At 39.1% G+C, this 17,267-nt stretch overlaps 4 protein-coding genes across 10 annotated transcripts in view; 2 read left to right on the forward strand and 2 right to left on the reverse strand.

Annotated features, from left to right (window-relative positions):
* Window positions 1–3,397, reverse strand: arpc3 (actin related protein 2/3 complex, subunit 3). Its single transcript, XM_029515982.1, has 7 exons — window positions 3,298–3,397; window positions 2,827–2,926; window positions 2,253–2,329; window positions 1,797–1,865; window positions 1,423–1,549; window positions 493–587; window positions 1–180 (listed from the first exon to the last, which is right to left on the reverse strand). Exons 1-7 carry the CDS (start codon window positions 3,301–3,303, stop codon window positions 118–120), a joined length of 537 nt encoding a protein of 178 aa, XP_029371842.1. The 5' UTR covers window positions 3,304–3,397; the 3' UTR covers window positions 1–117.
* On the forward strand, window positions 1,562–13,031 carry rnf170 (ring finger protein 170). Of its 5 annotated transcripts, none has more exons than XM_029515980.1 (7): window positions 1,562–1,582; window positions 9,024–9,187; window positions 9,725–9,800; window positions 10,049–10,163; window positions 10,397–10,470; window positions 10,818–10,949; window positions 11,810–13,031. In XM_029515980.1, the coding sequence occupies exons 2-7, from the start codon at window positions 9,048–9,050 to the stop codon at window positions 12,077–12,079; spliced, it is 807 nt and encodes a 268-aa protein (XP_029371840.1). In that variant the 5' UTR covers window positions 1,562–1,582; window positions 9,024–9,047; the 3' UTR covers window positions 12,080–13,031. The 5 variants fall into 5 exon arrangements, with proteins under 5 accessions (XP_029371840.1, XP_029371838.1, XP_029371837.1 ...); XM_029515978.1 differs by lacking the exon at window positions 1,562–1,582 and adding an exon at window positions 7,873–7,944; XM_029515977.1 differs by lacking the exon at window positions 1,562–1,582 and adding an exon at window positions 7,879–8,161.
* gpn3 (GPN-loop GTPase 3) lies at window positions 3,664–6,062 on the reverse strand. The gene is made up of 8 exons (XM_029515975.1): window positions 5,935–6,062; window positions 5,653–5,761; window positions 5,029–5,196; window positions 4,786–4,910; window positions 4,513–4,628; window positions 4,196–4,292; window positions 3,977–4,105; window positions 3,664–3,872 (listed from the first exon to the last, which is right to left on the reverse strand). Exons 1-8 carry the CDS (start codon window positions 5,980–5,982, stop codon window positions 3,804–3,806), a joined length of 861 nt encoding a protein of 286 aa, XP_029371835.1. The 5' UTR covers window positions 5,983–6,062; the 3' UTR covers window positions 3,664–3,803.
* hook3 (hook microtubule-tethering protein 3) overlaps window positions 11,864–17,267 on the forward strand; it is a 24,360-nt gene continuing 18,956 nt past the window's right edge. For 2 of the 3 annotated variants that reach the window (XM_029515972.1, XM_029515973.1), the window contains exon 1: window positions 14,645–14,790. In XM_029515972.1, coding sequence (XP_029371832.1) covers window positions 14,734–14,790 — 57 coding nt within the window. In that variant the 5' untranslated portion in view covers window positions 14,645–14,733. Of the gene's footprint in view, window positions 11,877–14,644; window positions 14,791–17,267 lie in introns of those variants that run through there. The other variant, XM_029515974.1, reaches the window with a different exon arrangement.

Below are 17,267 nucleotides of genomic sequence, written 5' to 3' on the forward strand. Positions count from 1 at the left end.
AATCTTTTTTTTTTTTTTTTTTTTTTTTTTGGGGGGGGGGCACAAAAGCAGACCCCACCCCCAAGAAAATCCATCCATGTTGCAGGTGTCCAAAAGAAACTGAGGTTCCTGAGTTGTTCACTGTCCAGGAGCAGACAGACTTTTGTTCATGAACTGCTTCTTGACAAAGCACACCCACCACTGGAAGAAACAGAAATGTGTTAGGTTAAATCTTTGATGCTGTTGGACTCGAACAAAAATTTGGGGTTGCACAGCTCAGTTTCATTTGAAAAGCGTTTAGCTATTTGACATTGTGAAGCAGACACTGCTCTGTAATTTAGTCTCAAAGAGAAATAAATTGTTTTTCAACATAAACCACAAAGGATGCAGTTAATTCAGTAATAACATTTTGAACTAGGGGAGTGCTGGTGAGAGCTGTGTATTTCTTAAACCACGTCTGTGCTATATGCATGTAAAGCTCTAGTGGTGTTACTGTGGCAATTCTGGACCCACCTTGCTGGGTTTGTCTGTCTGGGGGTCAAACACGCGGTCACATAGCCTTAGTCCAGTCTCCTGACGGATCTGCTGAAGGTATGCCCTCATCGTCTCTGAAAATGGTTGTAGCACCAGTATTATAACAACATTTGTGTTTCTCAATTGACACAATTATGAGGAAAGTTGCACTTTACATAATGAGACAGAGAGAGGAGGTATTGTGAGTTGAGACACTGCTAAAATCTCAGATCCTATACTATTATTCATTCATTCATCTATCTTCTACTGCTTATCTATTTCTGGGTCGTGGGGGGTGCTGGAGTGAATCCCAGCTCACACTGGGCGAGGGCAGGCTACACCCTGGACAGGTCACCAGTCCATCACAGGGCCAACATACAGAGACAGACAGGCCAACAACCACTCACAATTTAGAGTCTCCGGACAATTTACTGTCACCAATTAACCCAAACATCCATGTTTTTGGACAGTGGGAGGAAACCCATGCAAGCACGGGGAGAACATGCAAACTCCGCACAGAAAAGCCCCAGGTTGGGAATCAAACCTGTGACCCTATTGTGCTACAGTGCTAGCCACTATGCCGCCATGCTGCCACCCATACTATTAATCTTTCTTAATTTCATAGAAAAATATAAGTTGGTAAATACTGAAGTTGAGGGAAACAACACCTCCAGCCTGAAATCCTTCTCGCTGACCAAGTCTGAATGCATTGGCAGTACTATTCTTAGCTTCATACTACTCTGTTAGGACTTAGCTGAAATATAAGGAGGGTACAAGAAAACTGGCACTAATTCAGAGTACAGGGTAGTAAAACAGCATAGAAAGACCTCACTTATTTATTGTTAAGTGAAGGCCAAGTTTTTTGTTTTTTTTTTGCACTCTCAGGCAGACCAACATAGAACAGATAAAGATTAAGGTCCTGATTCTTACCTTCCTCCTGCTTGTTGGCAGGTTTAACATACATCGCATTAAGAGGGAAGCCAGGCTCTCCAGGAATGGGGAAGTTAGTAATGCCCAGAGTGTACATTTCCTTCTCTCCCTGGCTTCTGGAGCTGCACTGTAATGAGCAAGACACATGCCAATGCAGTGGGTAAGTTCACTAAATAAATTTAAATTCAGACTTCAGACTGCATACAAGGAAAAGAAATTCATTCTAGAATTTTAAGGCTTCTTAAAAAAATAAATGGTAAGCCCTTTGAAGGTGCTCAGCCTTTGGTTGGATTTGTTATTGCACATATCTGGGTTCACACGAAGCTAACAAACCAACATCACTGAATAATATACACAAGCCAAGATGATTTTACCTTCTGTAGTCTCTTTAGGCATTCAGAAATGTAGAGTGTGACATAGATCAACGTCCTGTCTGCCTCATTCTGAAAGCATAAACACACATTACTTGTTTACTCGATGAGTAGCTTCAGTAGTCATCAGAATAGCAAAAGTTACATAGTTTAAATCCTGAGCAACTGTGCAGTGCTGAGAGGAAGGAGAAATGGCGAGCTGGGACATGTAGAGGAACACAGTGCAAAACTGCTTCAAGACACAGAGATAGGGAAGAGAAACCCCACACAGGATTCAGCACACAAGTGAGGCACATAGTGTTCCCTCATGCCAGTATCTCATATGCCAAAAATGGGACACTCTGTATTTCTCATATATTTGTTGATTTGGCTTGGTTCAATGTTTAAAAGCAGCTATGTTTAGTTAACTTGGGTGAGGGGCAAACACAAGCTGCTTGCATAGGTGACCAAACTTCTTACCTTGATTTCATAATTCTTGAAGAAAACATTGGCTTTGAAATAGTAGATAGCCTCATCAATGATGTCTGAGTCTATGCCTGAAAAGAAAAACAATGTTTATTAATAATTGCAAGACCCGTGATTCCAGAAACAAGTATTTCCTGTTGTTTCCTGCTTTGGCCCTAAAATATTTATTGCATGGTTTAGTCCTGAATTTATTACCTGGTTGTTGTTATTTTGCTTTTTTAGTCATAAGTCACTGTGTGATAAGCAATCAATTCTTTTGTTCCGTTTATTTTTATATCTTAACAAAAATACTGAGAAATGTATACAACCTTCACTTCTCAAGCTTTTACACTCAAAAAGCTGAAAAGTGTCAGATTTAAAGAAGTTAAGGTTGAGAATGTACAATCAGGCCATATATGGAAGTGGAGCAGACAGGAAATGAGCAATGGGTCCTAACAAGGACTGAAGCCTGTCCAAGACTGAATAATGCCAGAATGCAATCAGTTAAAAACTAAACAAAGTGTGTGTTTTCTGTGTGGAAAGGGGTTGGAACGGGTCTAGGATGGTTAAAACTACAGTATAACCCCACCATCTCCTCTGGCTGGTCCCTTGAACTGAGTTTTGAGGGGCAGCAGGGCCATGTTGCCCACCAGCCTGGTTTCAGGGATCATCAGGTTGGAGTGATACGCCTTCAAAAAGAGAGAAATCAGTCAGGAAATTTGTACAGGAAACATTTATGTTGGATAACACCAGTGTCATCTCTGCTATCGCCACCTCTGTTATGACACGTATGCAATCATGCCAAACAAAGCACTATAAGGCAGTAAAGCATTGTTAGATTTTGGCGGTGGTAGACGTATTAGATTTAACATCTTCATCATCGTTGAACTGCAAAACAGAAGCCAACGCGGCTAGCCTACGATGCTAACGACACTCGTCCTCCGCGCTAACGTCAACTTGGAGGGCCTTCTATCTCCCTTCGGAGTTCCAGTCGTCTTATTCGCTCAAAACTCCGCGATACTGAATTTCGTTTGTCCATTTTCATAAAAGCTGAACTCACCGGCATGTTGAGTGATAAATAATCAGTCCAACTGCTCAGCGATAGAAAAAAAAAATGTCAGCACTGCAGGACGCTGCTTCCGCCTGTCCCACCCTTCAGCTTTGCAGGAAGTAGTTGCATGCCATGTGACGCAGCGATCACATGGGGGCGCCAACACAACACACAATACACACCACACTTCAAAAGTAAGAAATTGTGGAGGATTTTATTTAAAAATATAAATCTAATATCTCTTTAAACATTGTCTTAAAATATTAATAAATGAATATATTTAGATAATAATTGTCTTGAGTCTTGAAAGTGGCTCACAACAAACTTTCAAAAAAAAAAAAAAAAGAAAAGCATGACATAGCATACACAAGCATATTCATGGCCCTCAGATGAAGTCTTTTTCAAGTCTGTTCCTTTCTCAGCATCCTTGCAGTCACATGTATCTTGTGTGATTTCTTTTTTCTTTTAAACGAGACCCAAACTCTTTCGAAGCACTTTTACAGTAACAATACTCTTCAGCTGTCAGCTTTTCCCTGGAACATCTCATCGTAGTTTAAGTTAGCAGGTTCCTCCTCCTCAACTTCCTGTAAAAAAAAAAAATTAAAAATTAAAAAATAGGAAAAAAATGCAATACAATGACACTCTGTTGTTAAATTCTGTTGTGTTTTGCTTTTGTTCATTTCTTCACCTTTGGCTCCTTGAACTCCAGGTCCTCTCCATATTGGATAGAAAAATCAATGTGTTGTAGTACTATGTTCATGCCTTCCTCATCTGTGCGGTCAAAAGGCAAGAATCTCACCATACTGTAGTCATCGATCTGGACAAAGGCAAAGAAACTGACTCTTAGACAAAGCCTGTATTCTGGTTGAAAACTAGATGCAGTATATAAGTTAAGAGTCTCACTTACCAGATCACAGATGGCTTTTGTAAGCTTCTTGAACTTCGTGCTTCTGATGGTATCAGAATTATCTTCCATCATTGAGTACATATCTGGGTCTAGATACCTAGTGAAAAAGAAAACAAGCCATGATTAAAAGTTATTTCAGGGAGAAAAGAGACTAATATTTCATATGCATTCACTTATGTCAAAAGATAATTCGGTCACACTAATGTTTTATTACCTTCCATAAATTCTAGTACCAGCATTAAGGAGAATCATTGCTGCAGGTTTCATGTAAACCAAACACACACTGTACTGTTACACTGTCTTCATATGAAACTTACTTTTCAATTTCCTTCTTCGCTTTGGGATTGAGGAGGTCCATTTTGGTCATGATGTTTATTTGAGGAATCTCTAATGACACCATGGCACTCAAGGCAGCCATGACTCCAGAGATGAACTGCATTTAGAAATGAGGAAAAGACTTCAAGTGAGTCAAGTTCATGCTTACTGTCGTCGTTATACTAAATACAGTCTATTGCAGCAATAAGATTTGTTAAAAAAAGAAGACTTTTCTTTTGTATTTAATAAACAGATGATAATATTGAAAAGATCACCTTAAAAGACTCCACCATGAATTGGGAGTCAACAAGAAAGACACCACACACTCGAAACTCCCACTGCTGGAGTTGTTCCACGAGCTGCCTCATTACCGGGAGGTGTGTATAAAGTTCAATTTGGCCTGCACAAACAACAATTTGTCAAAGCTGCACCATGCTGCGTATTGACAGAAAAGATGCCCTCACATCTCTCCCCTCCACCTACTTCACAACACAGTAGCACCAAGAGAAGACGTTTACCTGGGCAGTCAAATAATATGTAGTCATCTTCTACATGACCCAAGCTTTCCTCCAGCCAGTCTAAGTTATTGGCAAAGTACTCCATGCAGAAAACCAGGCCTCCGTTAGGGCCAAATCTGAGAGAATCATCCTCCATCACGTCATCCACCTGTATGAGTTCACGGATGTCTGAGGACAGAGAAGCAATCGTGTTGTCATGTGGGTTATAATATTTTATCCCTCTCTGGGAAAGAATTGATTTATTTTTAATATTTGTTAGGATCTTATGGATATATTTTGCAGTCTCGGAAATAATTGCTTAGCTATGTCTTTTCATAGTTTTAATTTCTCTTCCAAAATTTTTAGGCCGTATTGTACAATTTCACATTGCATTTTAGAAATTGTGTGTATGTCCTAGTTTAGTGTGTTTTTTATACTTAACCGTTCTACTGGGAGATCATCACATTTCAGTGCTTCAAAGTTGAACTAAAACACAACTTACATATAATAGAAGCAAGTGCTGAATCTCCACTCTTGACCTTAACCTGCCGATCGCTCCTACTATTATGAGTTATAGACAGCCGACTCTAACTGTTAATAAACTGTAATAATCGCTTATGCAGTAGGAGAAGAGGCTGCACTCACCTGCCATCACAGGGTAGTCAAAGTGCTCAGCTGCTGGATCCAGGTTCACCACCTGAGCCGAGCGGTTTAGAGTTTCTAAATGTTGGACCATGGTGGAGCAGTAGGTACTCTGAAATACATTTTAAAAAGTTAACTCCAGCAATCCAGTAAAATAAAAAGACATAATCAGTTGAGTTCGGTCTATGTGCAATGCAATGCAGCCTCATGCCTTAGCTTAGCTCTTTAGTCTATTAGCACCAACGGCACATTTCAGTGAGTTCAGACAAGCGGCTGATGCTTTACCTTCCCGCTGCCTGCCGGGCCCATCACCAGCTGTGCATAACGAGGCATTTCGCCCCACTGAAAAGGTAAAGTCGTAAATTTAAGTCTCTGTATTGCCGTGCTTTGCTATACAGTGCCCTAAATCTTCTTCGTGTCTTTAAAGAGCGCCACATCCGGTATAAGACCGCTCACCGCCGCCCCTTGTTGATCAGAGAGGGGTACCAAATTCATCACCGGAAAATAGGATTTATCAGTATGTTGCTTTCTGATTTATTCAACTGCTGCTTTTTTTTTTTTGGGGGGGGGGGGTCGACAGCTAAATCAGCTGCTCAGAATTTCAGGTCAATCTGTAATCTCTTCTTTGGCTCAGGGTTGAGTATAGAGGACTATTTAAATAAATAAATCGGAGCACAGCTTAGGATCAAACTTCAAATTGGGTTATACAGATGTAAGATACAAAATATTAATAGAATAATTTGCTGATTTAATAAGTACGGAAGCGTACTGCTGCCACGTTAGTAAAAGGAAAAAATATCAGTATCACGTTATAGCGTGATATTTTATTATTAGAACAATATGCTATCTACTACATTATAGTGTGATCATTTATATTGTTATATCGCGAAAGGTTTCGTGTTTGAATGAGGAAATGGAGAAGGAATACGGCTGATTTACACCATTTGATCTACTTCATGCTTAGGTTGAGACGGCGATATTCTACTGTTATTGAGCACTGTGGATGCTATTGTGATAAGTATGCGTACACTACGGAGGTTTTTTTAAAAAAAAAGAATGGGGCTATACAGAAGGAAGAATGAGTCCGGTCTTCCGGAGGTATATTATCCTAATAATAAAAATAGCAAGTTATAACGTGAAAAGTTTATCGACCATCTTTTTTTTCTCAGAGGCACGGAGGCAAGACAGAACGCAGCCAGCTTCCGTTTTTTTTGTGCGACACTTCCGGTCTAGTACTCTTCACCACTGTGTAGCTATTAGCTAACCTGTGTCTACTGCAGCCATAGAGAGATATTTGTGTTTTGTTTTTTTTTTTTCTTTTAAGTAATGGCTTCAAGGAAAACCGGATTCTCTTGTGTGGTTAGGGGCTATAATAATAACTGGTATAAATGCAAAGTTTACCTAGAGAGGGAGTGTTTTGGACATCGGCCGCGTATGAGAGCTGAATGTGGATGTAAGGCGCGATATGATCTGCATCCTCCGCCGACAAACGATAAATCCCTTTGCCTGTGGTTCATCCATGAGCATGCTGAATAAAAATGGCAATCTAATTTTAGGCAAAAACGTCATGTCCACTTGTTTTTTTATCTGGTTACAGACCATTGTGCCTTGATTGTGATATCATTTTTACATATTATATACATAAATAAATATATAATGTGTATACGGCATTTGTGTTTCTTTTGTGTATGTGTATGTTAACTAAACAATTGCATTTATGAGAAAGATGGTGTTTCTTGAATGAGCTTTATTCGGAACAGTTCGTGTTTGTCACCTCTATATTTAATCAATTCTTCTGTTTTTGTGATTATATTTCAAGAACCGCATTGTACCAAAATATTTTCAGACTATATAATTACACATACAACTTAATGTAAAATAAAATGTCTTCTCATGTTCAAGTGTCAATTGCGTTTTTATATCATGCGTGGCTGCAGGAACAACCGGCAGATATATTAAGGACCCCGGCAGAGGAGAGGTCGGCTTTGCTTTGACTGGGTAGTACATCAGCTTTGTACTGGAACTGGTACTGTCAGTCGTTAAGCATCTGAAGAGTGGTGCCAGCCTCCCATCTTGTTTTTTAAGGTTTCTTTATAATGTACCCACAACACTGTTGATCAACATTAGCTTGCACCGTTAGCTCCGGTAAAGGAAAGCGGCTGACCGGAAGTGCCACACAAAAACACGGAAGTTTGTCTCTATTTAGTTCGTGTTTGAAAATAAGGTGGATAACATGAAACTGATATTTTTTCATTTACTGACGTGGCAGCACTACGATTCCGTAAAGAAACACAGGTGTTTATTTTACTTTACTATTTTACTTTTTCTTTCCAATCCACCATCTGCACTGGAGTGAGGCATAAATAAACGTCAGATAAACATGCCAAGAAGAAAAATAAGAAGTGTTTGTAACAAACGAATCATCCAACAACTGTCTACCAGCGTGATTGACAGACTGTATTACTTCTCATCAATAGAATGAACAGAGATAAATGTGGACTGTTCTGGATAGGTGAGCCGATGTGTTTATTTGTGTTTCTTCCTGTCGGTGATCGTGGTTTTGTTGGTCGGTTTACGCGGACGCCATTTGGTCGATTTTGCTCTTGGTTGTCTCGACTCTTTGGCAGCTAAACGTAGCAATTAGACCAAGCCATGTTTATGATTTACAAGCGCTAATGTCTCGGCATAGCTCGGCCTTAGTTGACCGGCCGCCTGTGTTTTACCGGTTTTTAATAACCGCAGCTTCTGCTCGCCGGTGGACGGGCTGCCAAAGGCGAAGATCCACAACGTTGGCCGCCAACGTCAGCAGCTTTTATTAATGAGCTACTGCGATTGATTAGCGACTCAATGCTAACAGTAAAGTTGGCTAACGGTCTGGAGAGAAGTCAGCTAAATGTAAGATCATGGCAGGCTGACTGTGTCATTAGAAAACACCAGAAAGCCGCAAAGATATAGTGTGCATTGTTTTTTTTAAACTGGTGACTATTCAAGGGAATACGAAAGCGAATATGCCAGGCTAAGCGGTAGATGTGCTAACTTAGACACACTAATGTCTAGCTATCAATTGAAGACAAGTAGCCTACAGTCGTAGTTTATTATTAAAGTGCAGCTTGTTTCCATACCTTAATTTGCCAAAAGGCTTTAAGTTACTTATTTAGATTTACTGAGGACACGAATGGCATCATTGTGATATGTTTGGTCACAGCAGCTTTTTAATTGTGGCTCCGTTCAGAAGAAAATCTAAATGCATTATTTAGGATGTGATTAACAATGCTTTTTAAGTATTTCATTTAGTCTTCTTTCTACATAGAAATCAAAATACAACAACATCCATTAAAGTAATAACCCATTCTTATTTGTTATTTGTTTTCTAGTGTCTTAGAATATGAGTGTGGGCGATGGCGGACAGCCATTGTGAGGACTTGGACTACCTGATCCAAGATGAGGACACAATCATCGAAGGTGTCAGCAACCAGGTCTTATTCGTTGTGGTGGTTAGTATCACCTTTCTTGCTGGCCTCCTCACTCTGCTCTGCAGGTAAGCAACAAGTTCAGAATAAATGTAATGTAAAACCATAAACTTTATTAGTGTTATATCGAGGTGACGTTTTCTAAATTGTTGGAGAAAATAATTTGCCTTTTTTGGTTGCCTAAGTTGGGGGTAAATGCAACACTGAAGCTCAGAGCTTTACGACTGACTCAATCTCTTATTCATTCGTTTGATTTATTCATCTCCTGAGAATAGGCCAATCTCGTTCAGGTAATTTATTGCTTTCTATAATTCAAGTGACAGTAAACTACATTGGCAACTTAGTTTCACATCTCTCTCATTGGAAGCCAAACAGAGACATTAAAATTGGTTCTTCATAGTCAAATAATAAAGCAGATATTGAAACCCTGCCTGAGGTTTTGCATCAGCTCTCCAAAATTTTTGTTTGATGAGACAATTGGGTGTAATATCATCTTCATATTTTGCATGGCCAAAAACACAGTCCCTAGGTTTTCGTCCTGTTGGATGTATACAGTTTCGGCTGCGCAATACTGATATCAAAGATGTACCCTTCTTCTTTGGCAGGCAAGACGAGCAGAACATTCACCCTGAGAATCAGGAGCATGTTCGTGCCGTCAGACAACAATTACAAACAGAACAGGTATGGAGGCCAATATGGAGTTAGACTTTTTAGTCAAATATGATCTACAAAGATGGCATACAAACAGCACAACAAGTTAACTAAAGTCTGCCTGAGTTCTTACAGTTACTTTTGTAAAGTAGGTAGTTTGTATTTTTTAACCAATATTGCAGTATTGTTTTCAAATTGCTGAAAATGCAATGTCATTTCCATAATTACTTACATTTTGCCTGTTTTCAAACTTTATGTATTTTACGTCTTTCGATCAGGATGAAAATCCTCAAGCGGAGGCCAGGCAGCAGTATTACACAGACATGTCTTGTCCTGTGTGTTTACAACAGGCTGTTCTCCCTGTGGAAACTAATTGTGGACACCTTTTTTGCGGTAAGACAGTTGTACACATCCTAGAGGTACTCACCAAGCAAAATCAGACCTGTGAGTTATAGAGAAGAATTTATTTATTTATTTTTTATTATTATTTTGTTTTTACAAGTTAACTTGGCTTCAGACAACGGCAAGCGTTCCTAAAGAATTCAGAATGTTAACGAAACTTTGCATGTATCGTAATTTTTATTCATTTATTTTTTTGTATGCCGTGTTTTGTTTTTCCTTCATAGGTTCCTGCATTATAGCTTATTGGAGGTATGGCACCTGGCTGGGTGCTATTAACTGTCCTATCTGCAGACAAATGGTAAAAATTTTGATAGCTGTTATTGATCCTTGCTTCCTAATGTATTGATTGAGATATATTTTCTAAAAACCAAACCTTCATCTGTCAAGACTTGTATTGGTCTCAAGGCCTAGAATAGCTAAAAATTTTAGTTTGATCTCTATTATTGTCTAAATCATAGTCACAAAAAGTGATGTGTGTATCTATGACAGCAGTGGTTGAAGTTATCACTCCTTTTCAGATGGCAAGCTACTTGTCTTGTTTTCTCTCTGGTTACAGTGTAGTGGTACTCATTGAAATATGTTGTCAATGCATATTTAATCACTATAATTTCTTCAGTGTAAATATGTCTATTTTCTCTTTCCTAGGTAACATTGTTATTCCCTCTGTTTCACGAGACAGCCAATCCCCAGAGGGTCCAGGATGGGGAAGCAGAACCTCTCCTTATATTACGAGATATCAATGATTATAACCGCCGCTTTTCAGGCCAGCCAAGATCTGTAAGTATAATCTAGCCCAGCCTTCATCAAAGTATCTTCTGCAAGCAACCTACGGGTGGTTGGCGAGTAAATTTATTAAAATATCACATTTAATATAGTGTTTCTCAAATTGTCTGTGACTAAAGAGCCTTTTGACCTAAGACACGGTCATTTAAAGTATCTAAACTTCAACTCAATTGAGGCTACGTGCAAGTTTTACAGTGATGTACTTAGTGTGACTCAGATGTGTTGTGTGTTTGATGACATCTGCCTAGTGTTAAGAAATGTAAGTGATAAGTACAATGTCGTCATGTACCTCTCTATCAGATGGACAGGTTCAAGCCCTTTATCTCATAACGATGAATAGATAACTGAAGATAAAAGGCAGATGCCGCATTATTGTAAATCCCCATTTAAAGTCCAAGTCAGTTGGATTCTCAGCTACTTTGCTTTTCTAATCTTGTGATTCCTATTTTGTTACTAACCTATCCAATAAAGAGATAAAATAAAAAAAATTAATAAAATAATCTCAAAGTCAACATTATGCATTGAATTAGCAGCCTCGCAGGTTTTGCTGATGTTTGAGAATCAGGTGGCGTGAGAGTTTTGATGTTGTGAGAAAAAGTTTGAGACACTGTGTTAGCCGGATGCAAGATAGGCTACGTAAGTATAATAATAATAATAATAATAATAATAATAATAATAAAAATGGGTTAATGTGACTGAAAGAATTGTTTTCTGTCATAAATGTAACATTTTAAAAATGATAGCCATTACTATTGGCTTGGGTATTGTAATTTACCTGTAATCTCAAAGGAGCTGATAGAACAGGTCTTTTTTTCTTATATATATATTTTTTTTTTTCTTCTCTGTCTCTTCAGTTCATGGACAGATTGCGAGATGTGCCCACCCTGCTGCGTCACCTCTTTCGAGAGATGTTCTCTGTTGGTGGCCTATTCTGGATGTTCAGAATTCGAATTCTTCTCTGCATAGTTGGAGCACTCACCTACCTAGCCTCCCCACTCGACATCCTTCCTGAGGCGCTTTTCGGCATCCTAGGATTCATGGATGATTTCTTTGTAATTCTGCTCCTCTTTGTGTACATCTCTATTATGTACAGAGAGGTGGTTACACAGAGACTGAACGGCTAGGTTATCATTGTGAAAGCAGAGGCCTTACCTTGCTCATGTCAGGCTTCGGAAGAGGAGAACTCAACAACAGAGGGGGATACAAAAACAAAAGAATAAAAGTACAAAGGATCAATAATGACGATTCACTGGAGAGGACATAGTGAAGGACCAAGTTCTGAATATTGACCTTATACAGTGTATATAATTAATCATGAATGTGTCACGGGTTACATGTGATCAAAATCAACAACAAAAGAGCATCATGACCCTGTGAAAGGGTGCAATGTTCAATCAGACACTGTGGTTTGTCAGTGACAGCTCTAAATTCTTGGCAAGCAATGTTACAGCTAATTATTTGACAGCATTGCCAAAAGCAGACACAGTTACTGTGCATACCATCATAATTAATATTGCACTAAAAAGCCAACTTGAATGTTCTGTCCTGAAAATGAATTATATTCATTTAAAGGTCATTGCTTGCCTTGTGCAGGTTGTCACCAACCAAAGGAGTCTCAAAATAGCTGACTTGCAGAACTTTAGTCAGCCTGTTTAGTCAGTTACAGTACTGGTAAACTCGTTGAAGTTACCAGACAGTGAGCATATTCAGAATTACACTGAATCCGTTTACTTGCAACATTTCATCAAATCTAATTAATGACCTCTCAAATGCCATATACTTTATTTAATAAATAAAAAAGTAATTGCTTGATTGAAGAGGTCAATCTAAAGTTATCAAAGATTAATAACGTGGTGAATGTGAACTCACTGAATTTATTTTGAGTACTGTTATTTTTAGTACTACCATCTCAAAATTGACCTTGACATACTGATGATAATTGTGGTTCTCGGATGTTCACATCTAAATGCGTGGAACTGTGCAGTTCCATGTACATAACAAAGACTTTTAAATTTGTCAGTTTTTGGTATGTCAGTGTTCTGCTTTTTTTTTTCTTAATCTGAAAGAAATTTTTAAAAATGTGTTGAGATTTTATTCAAATAAAAAACTGACTTGACTTAAAGGGTTGTGTGGTGTGTGATTTTAGATAGATTAGATTACTAGATCTGTAATATTTGAACACAAGAGAAACAAAAATAGTATGACATGCCTAAAGGAGACAATCAGAAATAGTAGTCACCTAAACTTAGATTATTATTTTCACAACTCTGTTCCTAATCTTTTCTTGGAACTCGGAAATGGCTATGTCCATGAGCGGTCCTGACCCCCAGGCCTGATTTGGCCACTTCACACCTGTAGCTGAAACTGTATCCACACCATTTGCTTTCTGGGGGCTCTATTTTCTTAGCCAGTGTTGGCCCTCATGTTCTTCAATGGAATACAGAAGTGCATAAGGTTCACATGGGGGATCTACAGTTCACAGTAACATTCACTCAGTCAATCTGACCCAAAAGAGAAATGTGTCATACCTTTTTGTTATCACCTCCAACGTATCCCTTAGGTGTCTGAGCTACTGCCACCATTTTTTGGGTTAGTAAACTGAGGGAATTGAAAGCAGCATGTGTTGTGAATGGTTCTCATTGTTCAAAAGCTTAGAAGCAGAGAGTCCTCCCTTGGTGGGAAAATACTGTAGCTGCTGGAAGAGTCAATACTTCTTCAGGATTGAGTTGTCAATGGAAAAATGCCCTTTGGTGACTGAGGCTATGAAACAACCCTGTCATTTTTTTTATTGGATCAGTTTTGTCTAATCAATGTAGATCCTTGTAAAGACATTCAGTCGTTAAATTTGGTGGTGTGTCTTTGCATCACTGATGCTTCGGACAAATCTTTTCAAACATGATGCAACTCATACCCTCTCAGTGTAAAGGAAGTTAGTTTGGATGTTTTCAAACTAGGCTGATAATGTTCAGGGGACAGTGTTGAATGAGCCTTTTATTTATGTAATAGACTGCTCCAGTTTTGGCTGAAGTTAACAGATTGCGCTTGAGTTAATCTATTTATTGGAGCCGCTCCTACACAATGTTGGGGGCATGAGCACCAGTGAGCACTACCAGAATGTGTTGTTTTGTTTGTCATGATGAAGTTATAAATGGTTTCTTAATAAGTCGAACAAAAAAAGAGCTGAATTATTTTTCCCTACTTCTTGCAAATAAAGGAGTGCCTATGCACAACATTTATACATGTTGACCTAATGTGGTAATTTCAGCCAAAGTGACTTTCCCCCCATAATTGTAGTTTGACCATTTTGTCAAAGTGATTAAAATTAAATCAGCAGTTTGTCAAAACATATATAATTCATTCCCATCCTTTGCATTTTCTTTGTGCCTGCACCACCTTCAGAGCCAACAGGGCAACTATCCCAGTTTGTGTGTGTGGCATTTAACTTGTAATTATTATAAAATGCTAATTTGATATTTGTCTGGAAATGAGAACGACTCAAGCACATTATATCAAAGAATAGAGGGGTCACTTTGAGCTCAGGATAATGATCTTAAATGACATTTTCCTGATTTAGCATTTTTTTCTGTAATAGTGTAAGTTTTCCTTTAAATGCGCATTAGACTCCACCCATCCAGCCCCTTTCTGGCAGACGCTGGAGTAGAGAAGCAGCGAACCCAACTGTTGGCAGACGGGTAGAGAGAGACGTCCGGGGTGTATGAAGCCTTCCATTAACTTCAGGCTCAGCTCGCCACACAAAGTCGGTCTACGTTAGGTAACAATGAGTACATCAGAGACCTTGGATCGAATGGAACTCTGTGAAAGCCTCTTAACATGGGTAGGTGATCAAATGTGAAGTTTTTGGGGGGCCCTGACAGACAGCTCCACGGCACCGGGGATGCTAGCTAGCACGGCGGGGCTAACGTTAGCTTGCTGAGCTAACAGGGCAGACTGGAGGAAAATGACACGGACTCACGCTGCTTACGTGAGCAGGCCAGCTGTTTGATGCTTTAGCTGCTGATAAGTAGCCCGCTAGCCGCCAGCAAATCACCTGCTCCTGTCAAGAAATGCCACAGTTTTAGCAACGTAAAACCGGACATCTAGCTAGCTCAACTTTTCCTAATGCTCTGTGTTACGGTGTAATATGGGATCAAACGGCAGACACGTTGGCCTTGTTGTGATTGGACTGAGCAGACAGTATAACGTTGCAGCGCCCTGTCTGCTTTGAGTCTGAATTCCTGACATTGTTGTCCGGTTGATCATTGTAATCGCTCCCTCTTCCCTCTTCCTTCGGCTGAGTTAAACAAAAATGCCAAATGCAAGGTAGCTCACTGGGCCTGGACTAACAACATTGCTGGTAAATGTTTCTAGTCGGAGTTCGAAGGCAGAAATTGGGCTCTGGACTGTACGATCACGTGTTACTTTTTGTTGCAAGCTTACATCTGTCTAGCTTTGTGTCAGGACAGGGCCGATATTGATCAAATGTATCATTGGCGTGGGATCGAGCAGATCGACAGACATTCACCCACAATCATGTCACATCCCAAACTGACTGGTGACTGGATTGGCTGACGGAAACTCCATACATGTTTTTACTATCCACTAGTGTCATAAGTGTAAACCGTGTATAGTGCAAACATGTATGGCATGTTGGCTATGCTGGAGTGTAGTTCTGGCAAACTAACCTGCATCAGCATAGTCATGTTCTTCCTTACATGTGAATTGAGCTATGCTTGAAATCAATTTGTGGATTCCCTTTTTCCCATCAAAGCTTGTGAGCCGAATATGGTCGTAATCGAGAACACCTTTCATTTACAGCCTGAATACATTCAAAATGAGGATTCCAGTGCAGAATGTATTTAGCAATTCAGGCATTTTTGTTTGTGTAAATTACAACCTATGCACATCTTCTGTCAGTGCGTCACTGTTACCGTCACCTACTGCTGGTTTAGTCATAGTTGGGTTCACGCATGACAACCCAGAGTGGCTTTTCACCCTGTTTATAGTGATGTTTTGACTGCCAGACATTCTTCACACATCTGATAGCTGTTAGGTCTCAGTTTTCCTGATGATTACTTTAAGGTAGTTATCTAGAGACGGTACATATATACATTTAAACCATGGGTTCATGGTGTAGCGGTTCTTGTTGAAGATAAATAAATAAATAAGGTGAGGATTCATTGGTTGTTACGGTAAAAACAATCAAGAATCTAACCATTAAATCTCTCGGCCAAAATCCAATTTAAGATTGACAGGCATTTCCCTCAGTTTGTTCTTCTCAAATATCAGAAACACTTGGTTTGTATAGTAATTTCTTGTATGGGCACCTGGGAAAGTCACACTTCAAACTTGATACAAATATTATCTTCCCTTCCCACCTGAGTCAAAGTGGCCACCTAGGCTGTACATTTTATTTATTTCTTTTTTTTTTAGTCCTAGTCGTTGTATTGCTCCAATGCCATCTTACTGAACTGTTTCAACAACTCATGTAAGTGTGGATTTCCTTTTTCAACCCCAGTGTGTACTCTCTGAGTGACTTCTGAATATCCATACTTCAGCTGAAGCTCACTTGATGTATTTAAGCCAGTGTTTCTTTTCAAGAATATTTTTGCTTTTAGTAACATGAATTCTATATCTTTTCAGAACTGAACTGACCTAAATTTCTAACACATTTAAATTAAATTAATTATGGAAAACGTACGATTTGATAGAGCAATATTTTATAATTGCAGGAATAATAGATTGCTCTGATGTAATCAAAGCACACTGATTGTAGTCCTGCAAGGCTGCCAAACATGAACAAATCTTAAACCAAACATAGACCTCAGAATGCCTCAGGTTACATGATGTTTTATTCCACATTTAATAGGTTTTCTGTCATCACATTGCAACTCACCCATGTTTCGACACATTTAAACATTTCAAAACTTCAATCAAAAAACAAACCAAAAGGAATAAGAGACCAAATATAAGAAAAGCCTCAGGATTGTGCTAATATTGTTTGGGATAGAGAAAGCTTGTGACATTTTGGTGTCCCAGAGGCTCCTTGTGAATGAGGGGAATGCAGAAAATATGATTTCACTATGTGTTGCAGTGGTTGTTGAACTCCTTTTACTCTGCAGTTAGTGCTCTCAGGTTTAGTGATTAATATGATCATAATAAGCTGATTGAAAGGTGATCTCACTGACACAGAGCTTAGACGAGAGCAGTCTTTGAAGAGTTTACAAGGGACAGCTACAAAGCCTGGAGTTATCCAACAATGTCCTAAACATCATAAAGCCACTCACCTGCTGTACTCTACATTGGCTTTTCAAG

This window comes from Echeneis naucrates, chromosome 12, assembly GCF_900963305.1.
Source record: "Echeneis naucrates chromosome 12, fEcheNa1.1, whole genome shotgun sequence".
NCBI lineage: Eukaryota > Metazoa > Chordata > Actinopteri > Carangiformes > Echeneidae > Echeneis > Echeneis naucrates.